We start from the raw sequence: 14,493 nt of genomic DNA on the forward strand, positions 1-14,493 counted from the left end.
CTCTGTCTGCAGACAAAATCTTGTACAAGATGGTTTCATCAAGGGAACATAGCACATACTTGAAGAAGATGTTCTTCTTTCTGCAAGCCCATCCTTCTAGATATTCCTTCAGATTGGTGGGACATCTGAAAGAATAGATCTAGGATATTGGACCCTTGTCCGCATGACTAATATTTTGTAGAAGATGTCATCAAGGTGACATAGCATACTTGAAGAAGACTGTCTTCTTTTTGCAAGCCATGTATTCTTCCATATTTTTCCTTCAGATTGGTTGGGACATCTGAAAGATCAGATCTAGATTTTGGACACTTGTCCGCATGTCAAATATCTTGTACAAGATGTTCATCAAGGGACATAGCATGTTTGAAGAATCTATTCTTCTTTCTGCAAGCCCATCTTGTAGATTTTTTTTCCTTCAGATTGGTCGGGACATCTAAAGGATAGATCTAAATATTAGACTCTGTCTGCATGACAAAAAATCTTGTACAAGATGTTCATCAAGGGACTCTATTGAAGAACTGTTCTTCCTTTCTGCAAGGGCCCATCTTCTAGATTATTCCTTTCATTTTCGGGACATCTTGAAAGAATATCCAGATATTGACCCTTTTGTCCGCATGACAGAATATTTTGTAGGAAGATGTTCACAAGGGACATAGCTACTTGAAGAAGATGTTTCTTTCTTTTCTAAGCCCATCTTGCTAGAATTATTCCTTAAGATTTGTGGGACATCTGAAAGAATAGATCCAGATATTGGACCCTTGTCCGCATGACAAATATCTTGTACAAGATGTTCATCAAGGGACATAGCATACTTGAAGAAGATGTTCTTCTTTCTGCAAGCCCATCTTCTATATCATTCCTTCAGATTGATGGGCCATCTGAAAGAATAGATCTAGATATTGGACCCTTGTCCGCATGACAAATATTTTGTAGAAGATGTTCATCAAAGGACATAGCATACTTGAAGAAGATGTTCTTCTTTCTGCAAGCCCATCTTCTAGATTATTCCTTCAGATTGGTGGGACATCTGAAAGAGTAGATCTAGATATTGGACCCTTGTCTGCATGACAAATATCTTGTACAAGATGTTCATCAAGAGATATAGCATGCGTGAAGAATCTATTCTTCTTTCTTCAAGCCCATCTTGTAGATTTTTCCTTCAGATTGGTGGGACATCTGAAAGAATAGATCTAGATATTGGACCCTTGTCCGCATGACAAATATCTTGTACAAGATGTTCATCAAGGGACATAGCATACTTGAAGAAGATGTTCTTCTTTCTGCAAGCCCATCTTCTAGATCAGTGGTTCTTAACCTTTTTACTACCACGCCCCCTCTAGGAACAGCTCTTTCCCTCCACGCCCCCCTTGCATCTATAGACAAATTTCACTCCCAGATTTAAAAAGAAAATGAATAAAAATGGCTTTTTAGTCAATTTACTAAGCATGAATTACATTAGTGAGATATTTGACACTGCTCTAAGCTACCAGATCTTGAATATATGGTTAGTGAGATATTTGACACTGATTCTTAGCTACCAGATCTTGAATACCTGGTCGAATGCTTGAGAGTGCACAACGTAAGTCCCCTTCAACGTTCAGGCGGTTTCTGTACTTGGTTTTGATAGCAACGAGCGTGGAAAATGCAGTTTCACATAGATATGTGGATCCAAACATTGTTAGAATCCAAAGAGCCTGATGTGAGATCAGAGGGTAAATAGGAAGGTATTTGACCCAGAACATCTCCAAATCCATATCTTTGAAGTCTTCTTTAGCTGTAGAGTTGAACTTTAATTCTAGGAACTCTTCTTGGACTTCATCAGCAACATCAGCTACGTCACATTGAAATGAGTTCCTGATGAATTTCCAGGCTTCACGCTTGTCATCTATATCTGGGAAGTATCTGATGAATTCTGCTTTCAAGTCACTTAGATGAGTGATTATTTGTTGCTTTAAATCAGAGACGAGGTTACTGTCAGCGAGAGCAGAATCCAAGTTCCTAAAACTGGCTGCATTTCCCTGCTGAACCCGACATTTCCAGAGGTTGAGTTTGGCCATGAAGACTCGAATGGTGTCATGGTGCGTGATGATGTTGATGCTTTTCCCTTGTAGTTTAAGGTTCAAAGCATTCAATGCTTCAAAAATGTCCATTAGGTAAGCTAGAGTTATCTGAAAGCCTTCAGGATGGAAATTGTCATGAAAGTCTGTCTTCTCGTAGCTCATAAAGCCGTCCAAGCATGTTCCCTTTTGATAGCCATCGTACGTTCGTGTGAAAAAGCAAGGCTTCATGTTCGGATTCCATGCTCTTTTCATGAAAATAACCCATAAATGGAAAAACTTCTTCTTTTCACCTGAGGCTCGTGCCCCCCCTGAAAATCACTGACGCCCCCCTAGGGGGCGCGCCCCCCAGGTTAAGAACCACTGTTCTAGATTATTCCTTCAGATTGGTGGGACATCTGAAAGAACAGATCTAGATTTTGGACCCTTGTCCGCATGACAAATAACTTGTACAAGATGTTCATCAAGGGACATAGCATACTTGAAGAAGCTGTTCTTCTTTCTGCTAGCCCATCTTCTAGATTATTCCTTCAGATTGGTGGGACATCTGAAAGAATAGATCCAGATATTGGACCCTTGTCTGCATGACAAATATCTTGTACAAGATGTTCATCAAGGGACATAGCATACTTGAAGAAGATGTTCTTCTTTCTGCAAGCCCATCTTCTATATTATTCCTTCAGATTGATGGGCCATCTGAAAGAATAGATCTAGATATTGGACCCTTGTCCGCATGACAAATATTTTGTAGAAGATGTTCATCAAGGGACATAGCATACTTGAAGAAGATGATCTTCTTTCTGCAAGCCCATCTTCTAGATTATTCCTTAAGATTTGTGGGACATCTGAAAGAATAGATCCAGATATTGGACCCCTGTCCGCATGACAAATATCTTGTACAAGATGTTCATCAAGGGACATAGCATACTTGAAGAAGATGTTCTTCTTTCTGCAAGCCCATCTTCTATATCATTCCTTCAGATTGATGGGCCATCTGAAAGAATAGATCTAGATATTGGACCATTGTCCGCATGACAAATATTTTGTAGAAGATGTTCATCAAGGGACATAGCATACTTGAAGAAGATGTTCTTCTTTCTGCAAGCCCATCTTCTAGATTATTCCTTCAGATTGGTGGGACATCTGAAAGAGTAAGAATCTAGATATTGGACCCTTGTCTGCATGACAAATATCTTGTACAAGATGTTCATCAAGAGATATAGCATGCGTGAAGAATCTATTCTTCTTTCTTCAAGCCCAACTTGTAGATTTTTCCTTCAGATTGGTGGGACATCTGAAAGAATAGATCTAGATATTGGACCCTTGTCCGCATGACAAATATCTTGTACAAGATGTTCATCAAGGGACATAGCATACTTGAAGAAGATGTTCTTCTTTCTGCAAGCCCATCTTCTAGATTATTCCTTCAGATTGGTGGGACATCTGAAAGAACAGATCTAGATTTTGGACCCTTGTCCGCATGACAAATATCTTGTACAAGATGTTAATCAAGGGACATAGCATACTTGAAGAAGATGTTCTTCTTTCTGCTAGCCCATCTTGTAGATTATTCCTTTAGATTGGTGGGACTTCTGAAAGAATAGATCTAGATATTGGACCCTTGTCCGCATGACAAATATTTGTACAGATGTTTCATCAAGGGACATAGCATACTTGAAGAAGATGTTCTTCTTTCTGCAAGCCCATCTTGTAGATTATTCCTTCAGATTGGTGGGACATCTGAAAGAGTAGATCTAGATATTGGACCCTTGTCCGCATGACAAATATCTTGTACAAGATGGTCATCAAGGGACATAGCATACTTGAAGAAGATGTTCTTCTTTCTGCAAGCCCATCTTCTATATTATTCCTTCAGATTGGTGGGACATATGAAAGAATAGATCTAGATATTGGACCCTTGTCCGCATGACAAATATTTTATACAAGATGTTCATCAAGGGACATAGCATACTTGAAGTAGCTGTTCTTCTTTCTGCAAGCCCATCTTGTAGATTATTCCTTCAGATTGGTGGGACATCTGAAAGAATAGATCAAGATATTCGACCATTGTCCGCATGACAAATATCTTGTACAAGATGTTCATCAAGGGACATAGCATACTTGAAGAAGCTGTTCTTCTTTCTGCAAGCCGATCTTTTACATCATTCCTTCAGATTGGTGGGACTTCTGAAAGAATAGATCTAGATATTGGACCCGTGTCCGCATGACAAATATCTTGTACATGATGTTCATCAAGGGACATAGCATACTTGAAGAAGATGTTCTTCTTTTTGCAAGCCCATGTATCTTCTATATTATTCCTTCAGATTGGCGGGACATCTGAAAGATCAGATCTAGATTTTGGACACTTGTCCGCATGACAAATATCCTATACAAGATGTTCATCAAGGGACATAGCATGTTTTAGAAGAATCGAATTCATTCTTTTTTGACAAGGCCCAATCTTGTAGATTTTTCCTTCAGATTGGTCGGACATCTAAAGGATAGATCTAAATATTAGACTCTTGTCCACATGACAAATATCTTGTAAAAGATGTTCATCAAGGGACATTGCATACTTGAAGAAGCTGTTCTTCTTTCTGCTAGCCCATCTTCTAGATTATTCTTTCAAATTTTTGTGACATCTGAAAGAATAGATCCAGATATTGGACCCTTATCCGCATGACAAATATCTTGTAGAAGATGTTCATCAAGGGACATAGCATACTTGAAGCAGATGTTCCTCTTTCTGCAAGCCTATCTTCTAGATTATTCCTTCAGATTGGTGCGATATCTGAAAGATCAGATCTAGATATTGGAACCTTGTATGCATGACAAATATCTTGCACAAGATGTTCATAAAAAAACATAGCATACTTGAAGAAGCTGTTCTTCTTTCTGCAAGCCGATCTTTTACATCATTCCTTCAGATTGGTGGGACTTCTGAAAGAATAGATCTAGATATTGGACCCGTGTCCGCATGACAAATATCTTGTACAAGATGTTCATCAAGGGACATAGCATACTTGAAGAAGATGTTCTTCTTTTTGCAAGCCCATGTATCTTCTATATTATTCCTTCAGATTGGTGGGACATCTGAAAGATCAGATCTAGATTTTGGACACTTGTCCGCATGTCAAATATCTTGTACAAGATGTTCATCAAGGGACATAGCATGTTTGAAGAATCTATTCTTCTTTCTGCAAGCCTATCTTGTAGATTTTTCCTTCAGATTGGTCGGACATCTAAAAGGATAGATCTAAATATTAGACTCTTGTCCGCATGACAAATATCTTGTACAAGATGTTCATCAAGGGACATTGCATACTTGAAGAAGCTGTTCTTCTTTCTGCAAGCCCATCTTCTAGATTATTCTTTCAAATTTTAGGGACATCTGAAAGAATTGATCCAGATATTGGACCCTTGTCCGCATGACAAAAATCTTGTACAAGATGTTCATCAAGGGACATAGCATACTTGAAGAAGATGTTCTTCTTTCTGCAAGCCCATCTTCTAGATTATTCCTTCAGATTGGTGGGACATATGAAAGAATAGATCTAGATATTGGACCCTTGTACGCATGACAAATATTTTGTAGATGTTCATCAAGGGACATAGCATACTTGAAGAAGATGTTCTTCTTTCTGCAAGCCAATCTTCTAGATTATTCCTTCAGATTGGTGGGACATCTGAAAGAATAGATCTAGATATTGGACCCTTGTCCGCATGACAAATATTTTGTACATGATGTTCATCAAGGGACATAGCATACTTGAAGAAGTTGTTCATCTTTCTACAAGCCCATCTTCTAGATTATTCCTTCAGATCGGTGGGACATCTGAAAGAATAGATCTAGATTTTGGACCCTTGTCTGCATGACAAATATCTTGTACAAGATGTTAATCAAGGGACATAGCATACTTGAAGAAGATGTTCTTCTTTCTGCAAGCCCATCTTCTAGATTATTCCTTCAGATTGGTGGGACATCTGAAAGAACAGATCTAGATTTTGGACCCTTGTCCGCATGACAAATATCTTGTACAAGATGTTTCATTCAAGGGACCATAAGCATACTTGAAGAAGCTGTTCTTCTTTCTGCTAGCCCATCTTCTAGATTATTCCTTCAGATTGGTGGGACATCTGAAAGAATAGATCCAGATATTGGACCCTTGTCCGCATGACAAATATCTTGTACAAGATGTTCATCAAGGGACATAGCATACTTGAAGAAGATGTTCTTCTTTCTGCAAGCCCATCTTCTATATTATTCCTTCAGATTGATTTGCCATCTGAAAGAATAGATCTAGATATTGGACCCTTGTCCGCATGACAAATATTTTGTAGAAGATGTTCATCAAGGGACATAGCATACTTGAAGAAGATGATCTTCTTTCTGCAAGCCCATCTTCTAGATTATTCCTTAAGATTTGTGGGACATCTGAAAGAATAGATCCAGATATTGGACCCTTGTCCGCATGACAAATATCTTATTTACAAGATGTTGCCATCAAGGGAACAATAGCATACTTGAAAGAGGTATGTTCTTCTTTCTGCAAGCCCATCTTCTATATCATTCCTTCAGATTGGTGGGTCCATATCTGAAAGAACTAGATCTAGAATAATTGGGACCCTTGGTCCGCATGACAAATATTTTGTAGATGAATGTTCATCAAGGGTAATAATAGCCATACTTGAAGAAGATGTTCTTCCTTTCTTTTGCAAGCCCATCTTCTCAGATTATTCCTTCAGATTGGTGGGAACATGCTGAAAGAGTAGATCTAGATATTGGACCCCCTTGTCTGCAATGACCAAATAAATACTTCGTATAAGAATGTTCATCCAAAGAAAGACATAGCATGCGTGAAGAATCTATTCCTTCATTCTTCAAGGCCCATCTTTTGTAGATTTTTCCATTCAGATTGGTTTGGTGGGACATCTGAAAGAATAGATCTTTAGATATTGGCCCCGTTGTCCGCCATGACAAATATCTTGTACAAGATGTGGTTCATCAAGGGACATAGCATACTTTGAAGAAGGGATGTTCTTCTTTAGCTGCAAGCCCATCTTCTAGGTTATTTTCCTTCAGATTGGGTGGGGACATCTGAAAGAACCAGATCTAGATTTTTGGACGGCCCTTGTCCCGCATGACAAAGATCTTGTAACCAAGATTGTTCATCAAAGGGAATATAGCAAATAACTTGAAGAAGATGTTCTTCTTTCTGCTAGCCCATCTTGTAGATTATTCCTTCAGATTGGTGGGACTTCTGAAAGAATAGATCTAGATATTGGACCCTTGTCCGCATGACAAATATTTTGTACAAGATGTTCATCAAGGGACATTGCATACTTGAAGAAGATGTTCTTCTTTCTGCAAGCCCATCTTCTAGATTATTCCTTCAGATTGGTGGGACATCTGAAAGAGTAGATCTAGATATTGGACCCTTGTCCGCATGACAAATATCTTGTACAAGATGTTCATCAAGGGACATAGCATACTTGAAGAAGATGCTCTTCTTTCTGCAAGCCCATCTTCTAGATTATTCCTTCAGATTGGTGGGACATATGAAAGAATAGATCTAGATATTGGACCGTTGTCCGCTTGACAAATATTTTGTACAAGATGTTCATCAAGGGACATAGCCTACTTGAAGAAGATGTTCTTCTTTCTGCAAGCCCATCTTCTAGATTATTCCTTCAGATTGGTGGTACATATGAAAGAGTAGATCTAGATATTGGACCCTTGTCCGCATGACAAATATCTTGTACAAGATGTTCATCAAGGGACATAGCAAACTTGAAGAAGATGTTCTTCTTTCTGCAAGCCCATCTTCTAGATTATTCCTTCAGATTGGTGGGACATCTGAAAGAGTAGATCTAGATATTTGGCCCTTGTCCTCATGACAAATATCTTGAACAAGATGTAAATCAAGGGACATAGCTTACTTGAAGAAGATGTTCTTCTTTCTGTAAGCCCATCTTCTAGATTATTCCTTCAGATTGGTGGGACATCTGAAAGAGTAGATCTAGATATTGGACCCTTGTCCTCATGACAAATATCTTGTACAAGATGTTCATCAAGGGACATAGCATACTTGAAGAAGCTGTTCGTCTTTCTGCAAGCCCATCTTCTAGATTATTCCTTCAGATTGGTGGGACATCTGAAAGAATAGATCTAGATATTGGACCTTTGTCCGCATGATAAATATTTTTTAGAAGATGTTCATCAAGGGACATAGCGTACTAGAAGAAGCTGTTCTTCTTTCTGAAAGCCCATCTTATAGATTATTCCTTCAGATTGGTGGGACATCTGAAAGAATAGATCCAGATTTTGGACCCATGTCCGCATGACAAATATTTTGTACAAGATGTTCATCAAGGGACATAGCATACTTGAAGAAGATGATCTTCTTTCTGCAAGCCCATCTTCTAGATTATTTTCCTTCAGATTGGTGGTACATATGACAAATAGTAGATCTATTAATATTGGACCCTTGTCCGCATGACAAAAATGATCTTTGTACAAGATGGTTCAATCAGGGTACATTGCATAACCTTTGAAGGAAGATGTGCTTCTTTCCTTCAAAGCCCATTCTTCTAGATGATTCCGTTCTGAACTGGTGGGACAATCTGAAAGAGTAGATCTAGATATTGGACCCTTGTCCGCATGACAAATATCCTTGTCACACAAGATTTTGTTCATCAAGGGACATAGCATACTTGAAGAAGATATTTTCGTTCTTTCCTGCTAAGCCCAGCTTTCTAGATTATTCCTAAAGAACTGGTGGACATCTGAAAGAGGTAGATCTGATTTTATTTGGACTCGTTGTTTGCATACAAAAATAGCTTGTTACAAGATGTTCATCAAGGGACATAGCATACTTGTAGAAGCTGTTCTTCTTTCTGCAAGCCCATATTGTAGATTATTCCTTCAGATTGGTGGGACATCTGAAAGATCAGATCTAGATATTGGACCCTTGTCCGCATGACAAATATCTTGTACAAGATGTTCATCAAGGAACATTGCATACTTGAAGAAGCTGTTCTTCTTTTTGCAAGCCGATCTTTTACATCATTCCTTCAGATTGGTGGGACATCTGAAAGAATAGATCTAGATATTAGACTCTCGTCCACATGACAAATATCTTGTACAAGATGTTCATCAAGGGACATAGCATACTTGAAGAAGATGTTCTTCTTTATGCAAGCCCATCTTCTCTATCATTCCTTTAGATTGGTGGGACATCTGAAAGAACAGATATAGATTTTGGACCCTTGTCCGCATGACAAATATCTTGTACAAGATGTTCTTCAAGAGACATAGCATGCGTGAAAAATCTATTCTTCTTACTTCAAGCCCATTTTGTAGATTTTTCCTTCAGATTGGTGGGACATCTGAAAGAGTAGATCTAGATATTGGACCCTTGTCCGCATGACAAATATCTTGTACAACATGTTCATGAAGGGACATAGCATACTTGAAGAAGATGATCTTCTTTCTACAAGCCCATCTTCTAGATTATTCTTTCAGATTGGTGGGACATCTGAAAGAATAGATCTAGATATTGGACCTTTGTCCGCATGATAAATATTTTGTACAAGATGTTCATCAAGGGACATAGCATACTTGAAGAAGCTGTTCTTCTTTCTGCAAGCCCATCTTATAGATTATTCCTTCAGATTGGTGGGACATCTGAAAGAATAGATCCAGATATTGGACCCATGTCCGCATGACAAATATTTTGTACAAGATGTTCATCAAGGGACATAGCATACTTGAAGAAGATGATCTTCTTTCTGCAAGCCCATCTTCTAGATTATTCCTTCAGATTGGTGGGACATATGAAAGAGTAGATCTAGATATTGGACCCTTGTCCGCATGACAAATATCTTGTACAAGATGTTCATCAATGGACATTGCATACTTGAAGAAGATGTTCTTTTTTCTGCAAGCCGATCTTCTAGATTATTCCTTCAGACTGGTGGGACATCTGAAAGAGTAGATCTAGATATTGGACCCTTGTCCGCATGACAAATATCTTGTACAAGATGTAAATCAAGGGACATAGCTTACTTGAAGAAGATGTTCTTCTTTCTGCAAGCCCATCTTCTAGATTATTCCTTCAGATTGGTGGGACATCTGAAAGAGTAGATCTAGATATTGGACCCTTGTCCGCATGACAAATATCTTATACAAGATGTTCATCAAGGGATATAGCATACTTGAAGAAGCTGTTCTTCTTTCTGCAAGCCCATCTTCTAGATTATTCCTTCAGATTGGTGGGACATCTGAAAGAATAGATCTAGATATTGGACCTTTGTCTGCATGATAAATATTTTGTACAAGATGTTCATCAAGGGACATAGCATACTTGAAGAAGCTGTTCTTCTTTCTGCAAGCCCATCTTATAGATTATTCCTTCAGATTGGTGGGACATCTGAAAGAATAGATCCAGATATTGGACCCATCTCCGCATGACAAATATTTTGTACAAGATGTTCATCAAGGGACATAGCATACTTGAAGAAGATGATCTTCTTTCTGCAAGCCCATCTTCTAGATTATTCCTTCAGATTGGTGGGACATATGAAAGAGTAGATCTAGATATTGGACCCTTATCCGCATGGCAAATATCTTGTACAAGATGTTCATCAAGGGACATTGCATACTTGAAGAAGATGTTCTTCTTTCTGCAAGCCCATCTTCTAGATTATTCCTTCAGACTGGTGGGACATCTAAAAGAGTAGATCTAGATATTGGACCCATGTCCGCATGACAAATATCTTGTACAAGATGTTCATCAAGGGACATAGGATACTTGAAGAAGATGTTCTTCTTTTTGCAAGCCCATCTTCTAGATTATTACCTTCAGATTGGGGTGGGACATCTGAAAGAGTAAAATCTAGATATTGGACTCTTCTTCGCATGACAATAATCCTTGTTACAAGATGTTTTCAATCAAGGGACATAGCATACTTGAAGAAGCCTGTTCTTCTCTCTGCAAGCCTAGATATTCCGTAGAATTATTCCCTTCAGATTGGTGGGACATCTGAAAGAATTGATCTAAATATTGGACCCTTGTCCGCATGATAAATATCTTGTTCAAGATGTTCATCAAGGGACATAGCATACTTGAAGAAGCTGTTCTTCTTTCTGCAAGCCCATCTTCTAGATCATTCCTTCAGATTGGTGGGACATCTGTAAGAATAGATCCAGATATTGTTCCCTTGTCTTCATGACTAATATCTTGAACAAGATGTTTATCAAAGGACACAGCATACTTGAGGAAGATGTTCTTCTTTCTGTGAGCCCATCTTCTAGATTATTCCTTCAGATTGGTGAGACATCTGAAAGAATTGATCTAGATATTGGACCCTTGTCCACATGACAAATATCTTGTACATGATGTTCATCAAGGGACATAGCATACTTGAAGAAGCTGTTCTTCTTTCTGCAAGCCCATCTTCTAGATTATTCCTTCAGATTGGTGGGACATCTGGAAGAATAGATCTAGATATTGGACCCTTGTCCGCATGACAAATATTTTGTACAAGATGTTCATCAAGGGACATAGCATACTTGAAGAAGCTGTTCTTCTTTCTGCAAGCCCATCTTCTAGATTATTCCTTCAGATTGGTGGGACATCTGAAAGAATAGATCCAGATATTGGACCCATGTCCGCATGACAAGTATTTTGTATAAGATGTTTATCAAGGGATATAGTATACTTGAAGAAGATGATCTTCTTTCTGCAAGCCTATCTTCTAGATTATTCCTTCAGATTGGTGGGACATCTGAATGAATAGATCTAGATATTGGACCCTTGTCCGCATGACAAATATCTTGTACAAGATGTTCATCAAGGGGCATAGCATACTTGAAGAAGATGTTCTTCTTTCTGCAAGCCCATCTTCTCTATCATTCCTTCAGATTGGTGGGACATCTGAAAGAACAGATCTAGATTTTGGACCCTTTTCCGCATGACAAATATCTTGTACAAGATGTTCTTCAAGAGACATAGCATGCGTGAAAAATCTATTCTTCTTTCTTCAAGCCCATCTTGTAGATTTTTCCTTCAGATTGGTGGGACATCTGAAAGAATAGATCTAGATATTGGACCCTTGTCCGCATGACAAATATTTTGTACAAGATGTTCATCAAGGGACATAGCATACTTGAAGAAGCTGTTCTTCTTTCTGCATGCCCATCTTCTAGATTATTCCTTCAGATTGGTGGGATATCTGAAAGAATAGATCCATATATTGGACCCTTGTCCGCATGACAAATATCTTGTACAAGATGTTCATCAAGGGATATAGCATACTTGAAGAAGATGTTCTTCTTTCTGCAAGCCCATTTTCTATATTATTCCTTCAGATTGATGGGACATCTGAAAGAATAGATCAAGATATTGGACCCTTGTCTGCATGACAAATATTTTGTACAAGATGTTCATTAAGGGACATAGCATACTTGAAGAAGATGTTCTTCTTTCGGCAAGCCCATCTTCTAGATTATTCCTTAAGATTTTGTGGTACCATATTGAAACGAATAGAAGTCTAGAATATTGGACCCCTTGTCCCGCATGACAAATATTATTGTACAAAGATGTTCCATCAAGGGACAATAGCATTACGTTGAAGAACGATTTTTTCGTTCTTTTCTGCCAAAGCCCTATCTTCTATATTATTCCTTCAGATTGGTGGGACATCTGAAAGATCAGATCTAGATTTTGGACTCTTGTCCGCATGACAAATATCTAGTACAAGATGTTCATCAAGAGACATTGCATGCTTGAAGAATCTATTCTTCTTTCTGCAAGCCCATCTTGTAGATTATTCCTTCAGATTGGTGGGACTTCTGAAAGAATAGATCTAGATATTGGACCCTTGTCCGCATGGCAAATATCTTGTACAAGATGTTCATCAAGGGACATAGCATACTTGAAGAAGATGTTCTTCTTTCTGCAAGCCCATCTTCTAGATTATTCCTTCAGACTGGTGGGACATCTGAAAGAATAGATCTAGATATTGGACCCTTGTCCGCATGACAAATATTTTGTACAAGATGTTCATCAAGGGACATTGCATACTTGAAGAATATGTTCTTCTTTCTGCAAGCCCATCTTCTAGATTATTCCTTCAGATTGGTGGAACATCTGAAAGAATAGATCTAGATATTAGACCCTTGTCTGCATGACAAATATCTTGTACAAGATGTTCATCAAGGGACATAGCATACTTGAGGAAGATGTTCTTCTTTCTGCAAGCCCATCTTCTAGATTATTCCTTTAGATTGGTGGGACATCTGAAAGAGTAGATCTAGATATTGGACCCTTGTCCGCATGACAAATATTTTGTACAAGATGTAAATCAAGGGACATAGCATACTTGAAGAAGCTGTTCTTCTTTCTGCAAGCCCATCTTCTAGATTATTCCTTCAGATTGGTGGGACATCTGAAAGAATAGATCTAGATATTGGACCCTTGTCCGCATGATAAATATCTTGTACAAGATGTTCATCAAGGGACATAGCATACTTGAAGAAGATGTTCTTCTTTCTGCAATTCCATCTTGTAGATTATTCCTTCAGATTGGTGGGACATCTGTAAGAATAGATCCAGATATTGTTCCCTTGTCTTCATGACTAATATCTTGAACAAGATGTTTATCAAAGGACACAGCATACATGAGAAGATGTTCTTCTTTCTGTGAGCCCATCTTCTAGATTATTCCTTCAGATTGGTGGGACATCTGGAAGAATTGATCTAGATATTGGACCCTTGTCCACATCACAAATATCTTGTACAAGATGTTCATCAAGGGACATAGCATACTTGAAGAAGCTGTTCTTCTTTCTGCAAGCCCATCTTCTAGATTATTCCTTCAGATTGGTGGGACATCTGAAAGAGATTTGATATTGGACCCTTGTTGCATGACAAATACTTTGTACAAGATTCATCAAGGGACTTAGCTACTTGAAGAAGCTGTTCTTTCTCCTGCAAGCCCATCTTCTAGATTATTCCTTCAGATTGGTGGGACACCTGAAAGAATAGATCCAGATATTGGACCCATGTCTGCATGACAAATATTTTGTATAAGATGTTCATCAAGGGACATAGCATACATGAAGAAGATGATCTTCTTTCTGCATGCCCATCTTCTAGATTATTCCTTCAGATTGGTGTGACATCTGAATGAATAGATCTAGATATTGGACCCTTGTCCGCATGACAAATATCTTGTACAAGATGTTCATCAAGGGACATAGCATACTTGAAGATGTTCCTCTTTCTGCAAGCCCATCTTCTATATTATTCCTTCAGATTGGTGAGACATCTGAAAGATCAGATCTAGATTTTGGACCCTTATCCGCATGACAAATATCTTGTACAAGATGTTCATCAAGGGACAATTTAGCATACTTGAAGAAGGATGA

At 38.4% G+C, this 14,493-nt stretch overlaps 1 protein-coding gene across 1 annotated transcript; it reads right to left on the reverse strand.

The window, feature by feature from the left end:
• Positions 1–1,505: 1,505 nt before the first annotated feature.
• On the reverse strand, positions 1,506–2,288 carry LOC135197977 (zinc finger BED domain-containing protein 5-like). The gene has a single exon (XM_064225296.1). The coding sequence runs from the start codon at positions 2,286–2,288 to the stop codon at positions 1,506–1,508; it is 783 nt and encodes a 260-aa protein (XP_064081366.1).
• Between the last annotated feature and the right edge of the window lie 12,205 nt (positions 2,289–14,493).

The sequence above is a fragment of the Macrobrachium nipponense genome, chromosome 23, assembly GCF_015104395.2.
Source record: "Macrobrachium nipponense isolate FS-2020 chromosome 23, ASM1510439v2, whole genome shotgun sequence".
Classification (NCBI taxonomy): Eukaryota; Metazoa; Arthropoda; class Malacostraca; order Decapoda; family Palaemonidae; genus Macrobrachium; species Macrobrachium nipponense.

What these genes read in the sequence shown, in the direction of transcription:
- LOC135197977 (XM_064225296.1), bottom strand. Translation starts at nt 2,288, where the DNA reads ATGAAGCCTTGCTTTTTCACACGAACGTACGATGGCTATCAAAAGGGA.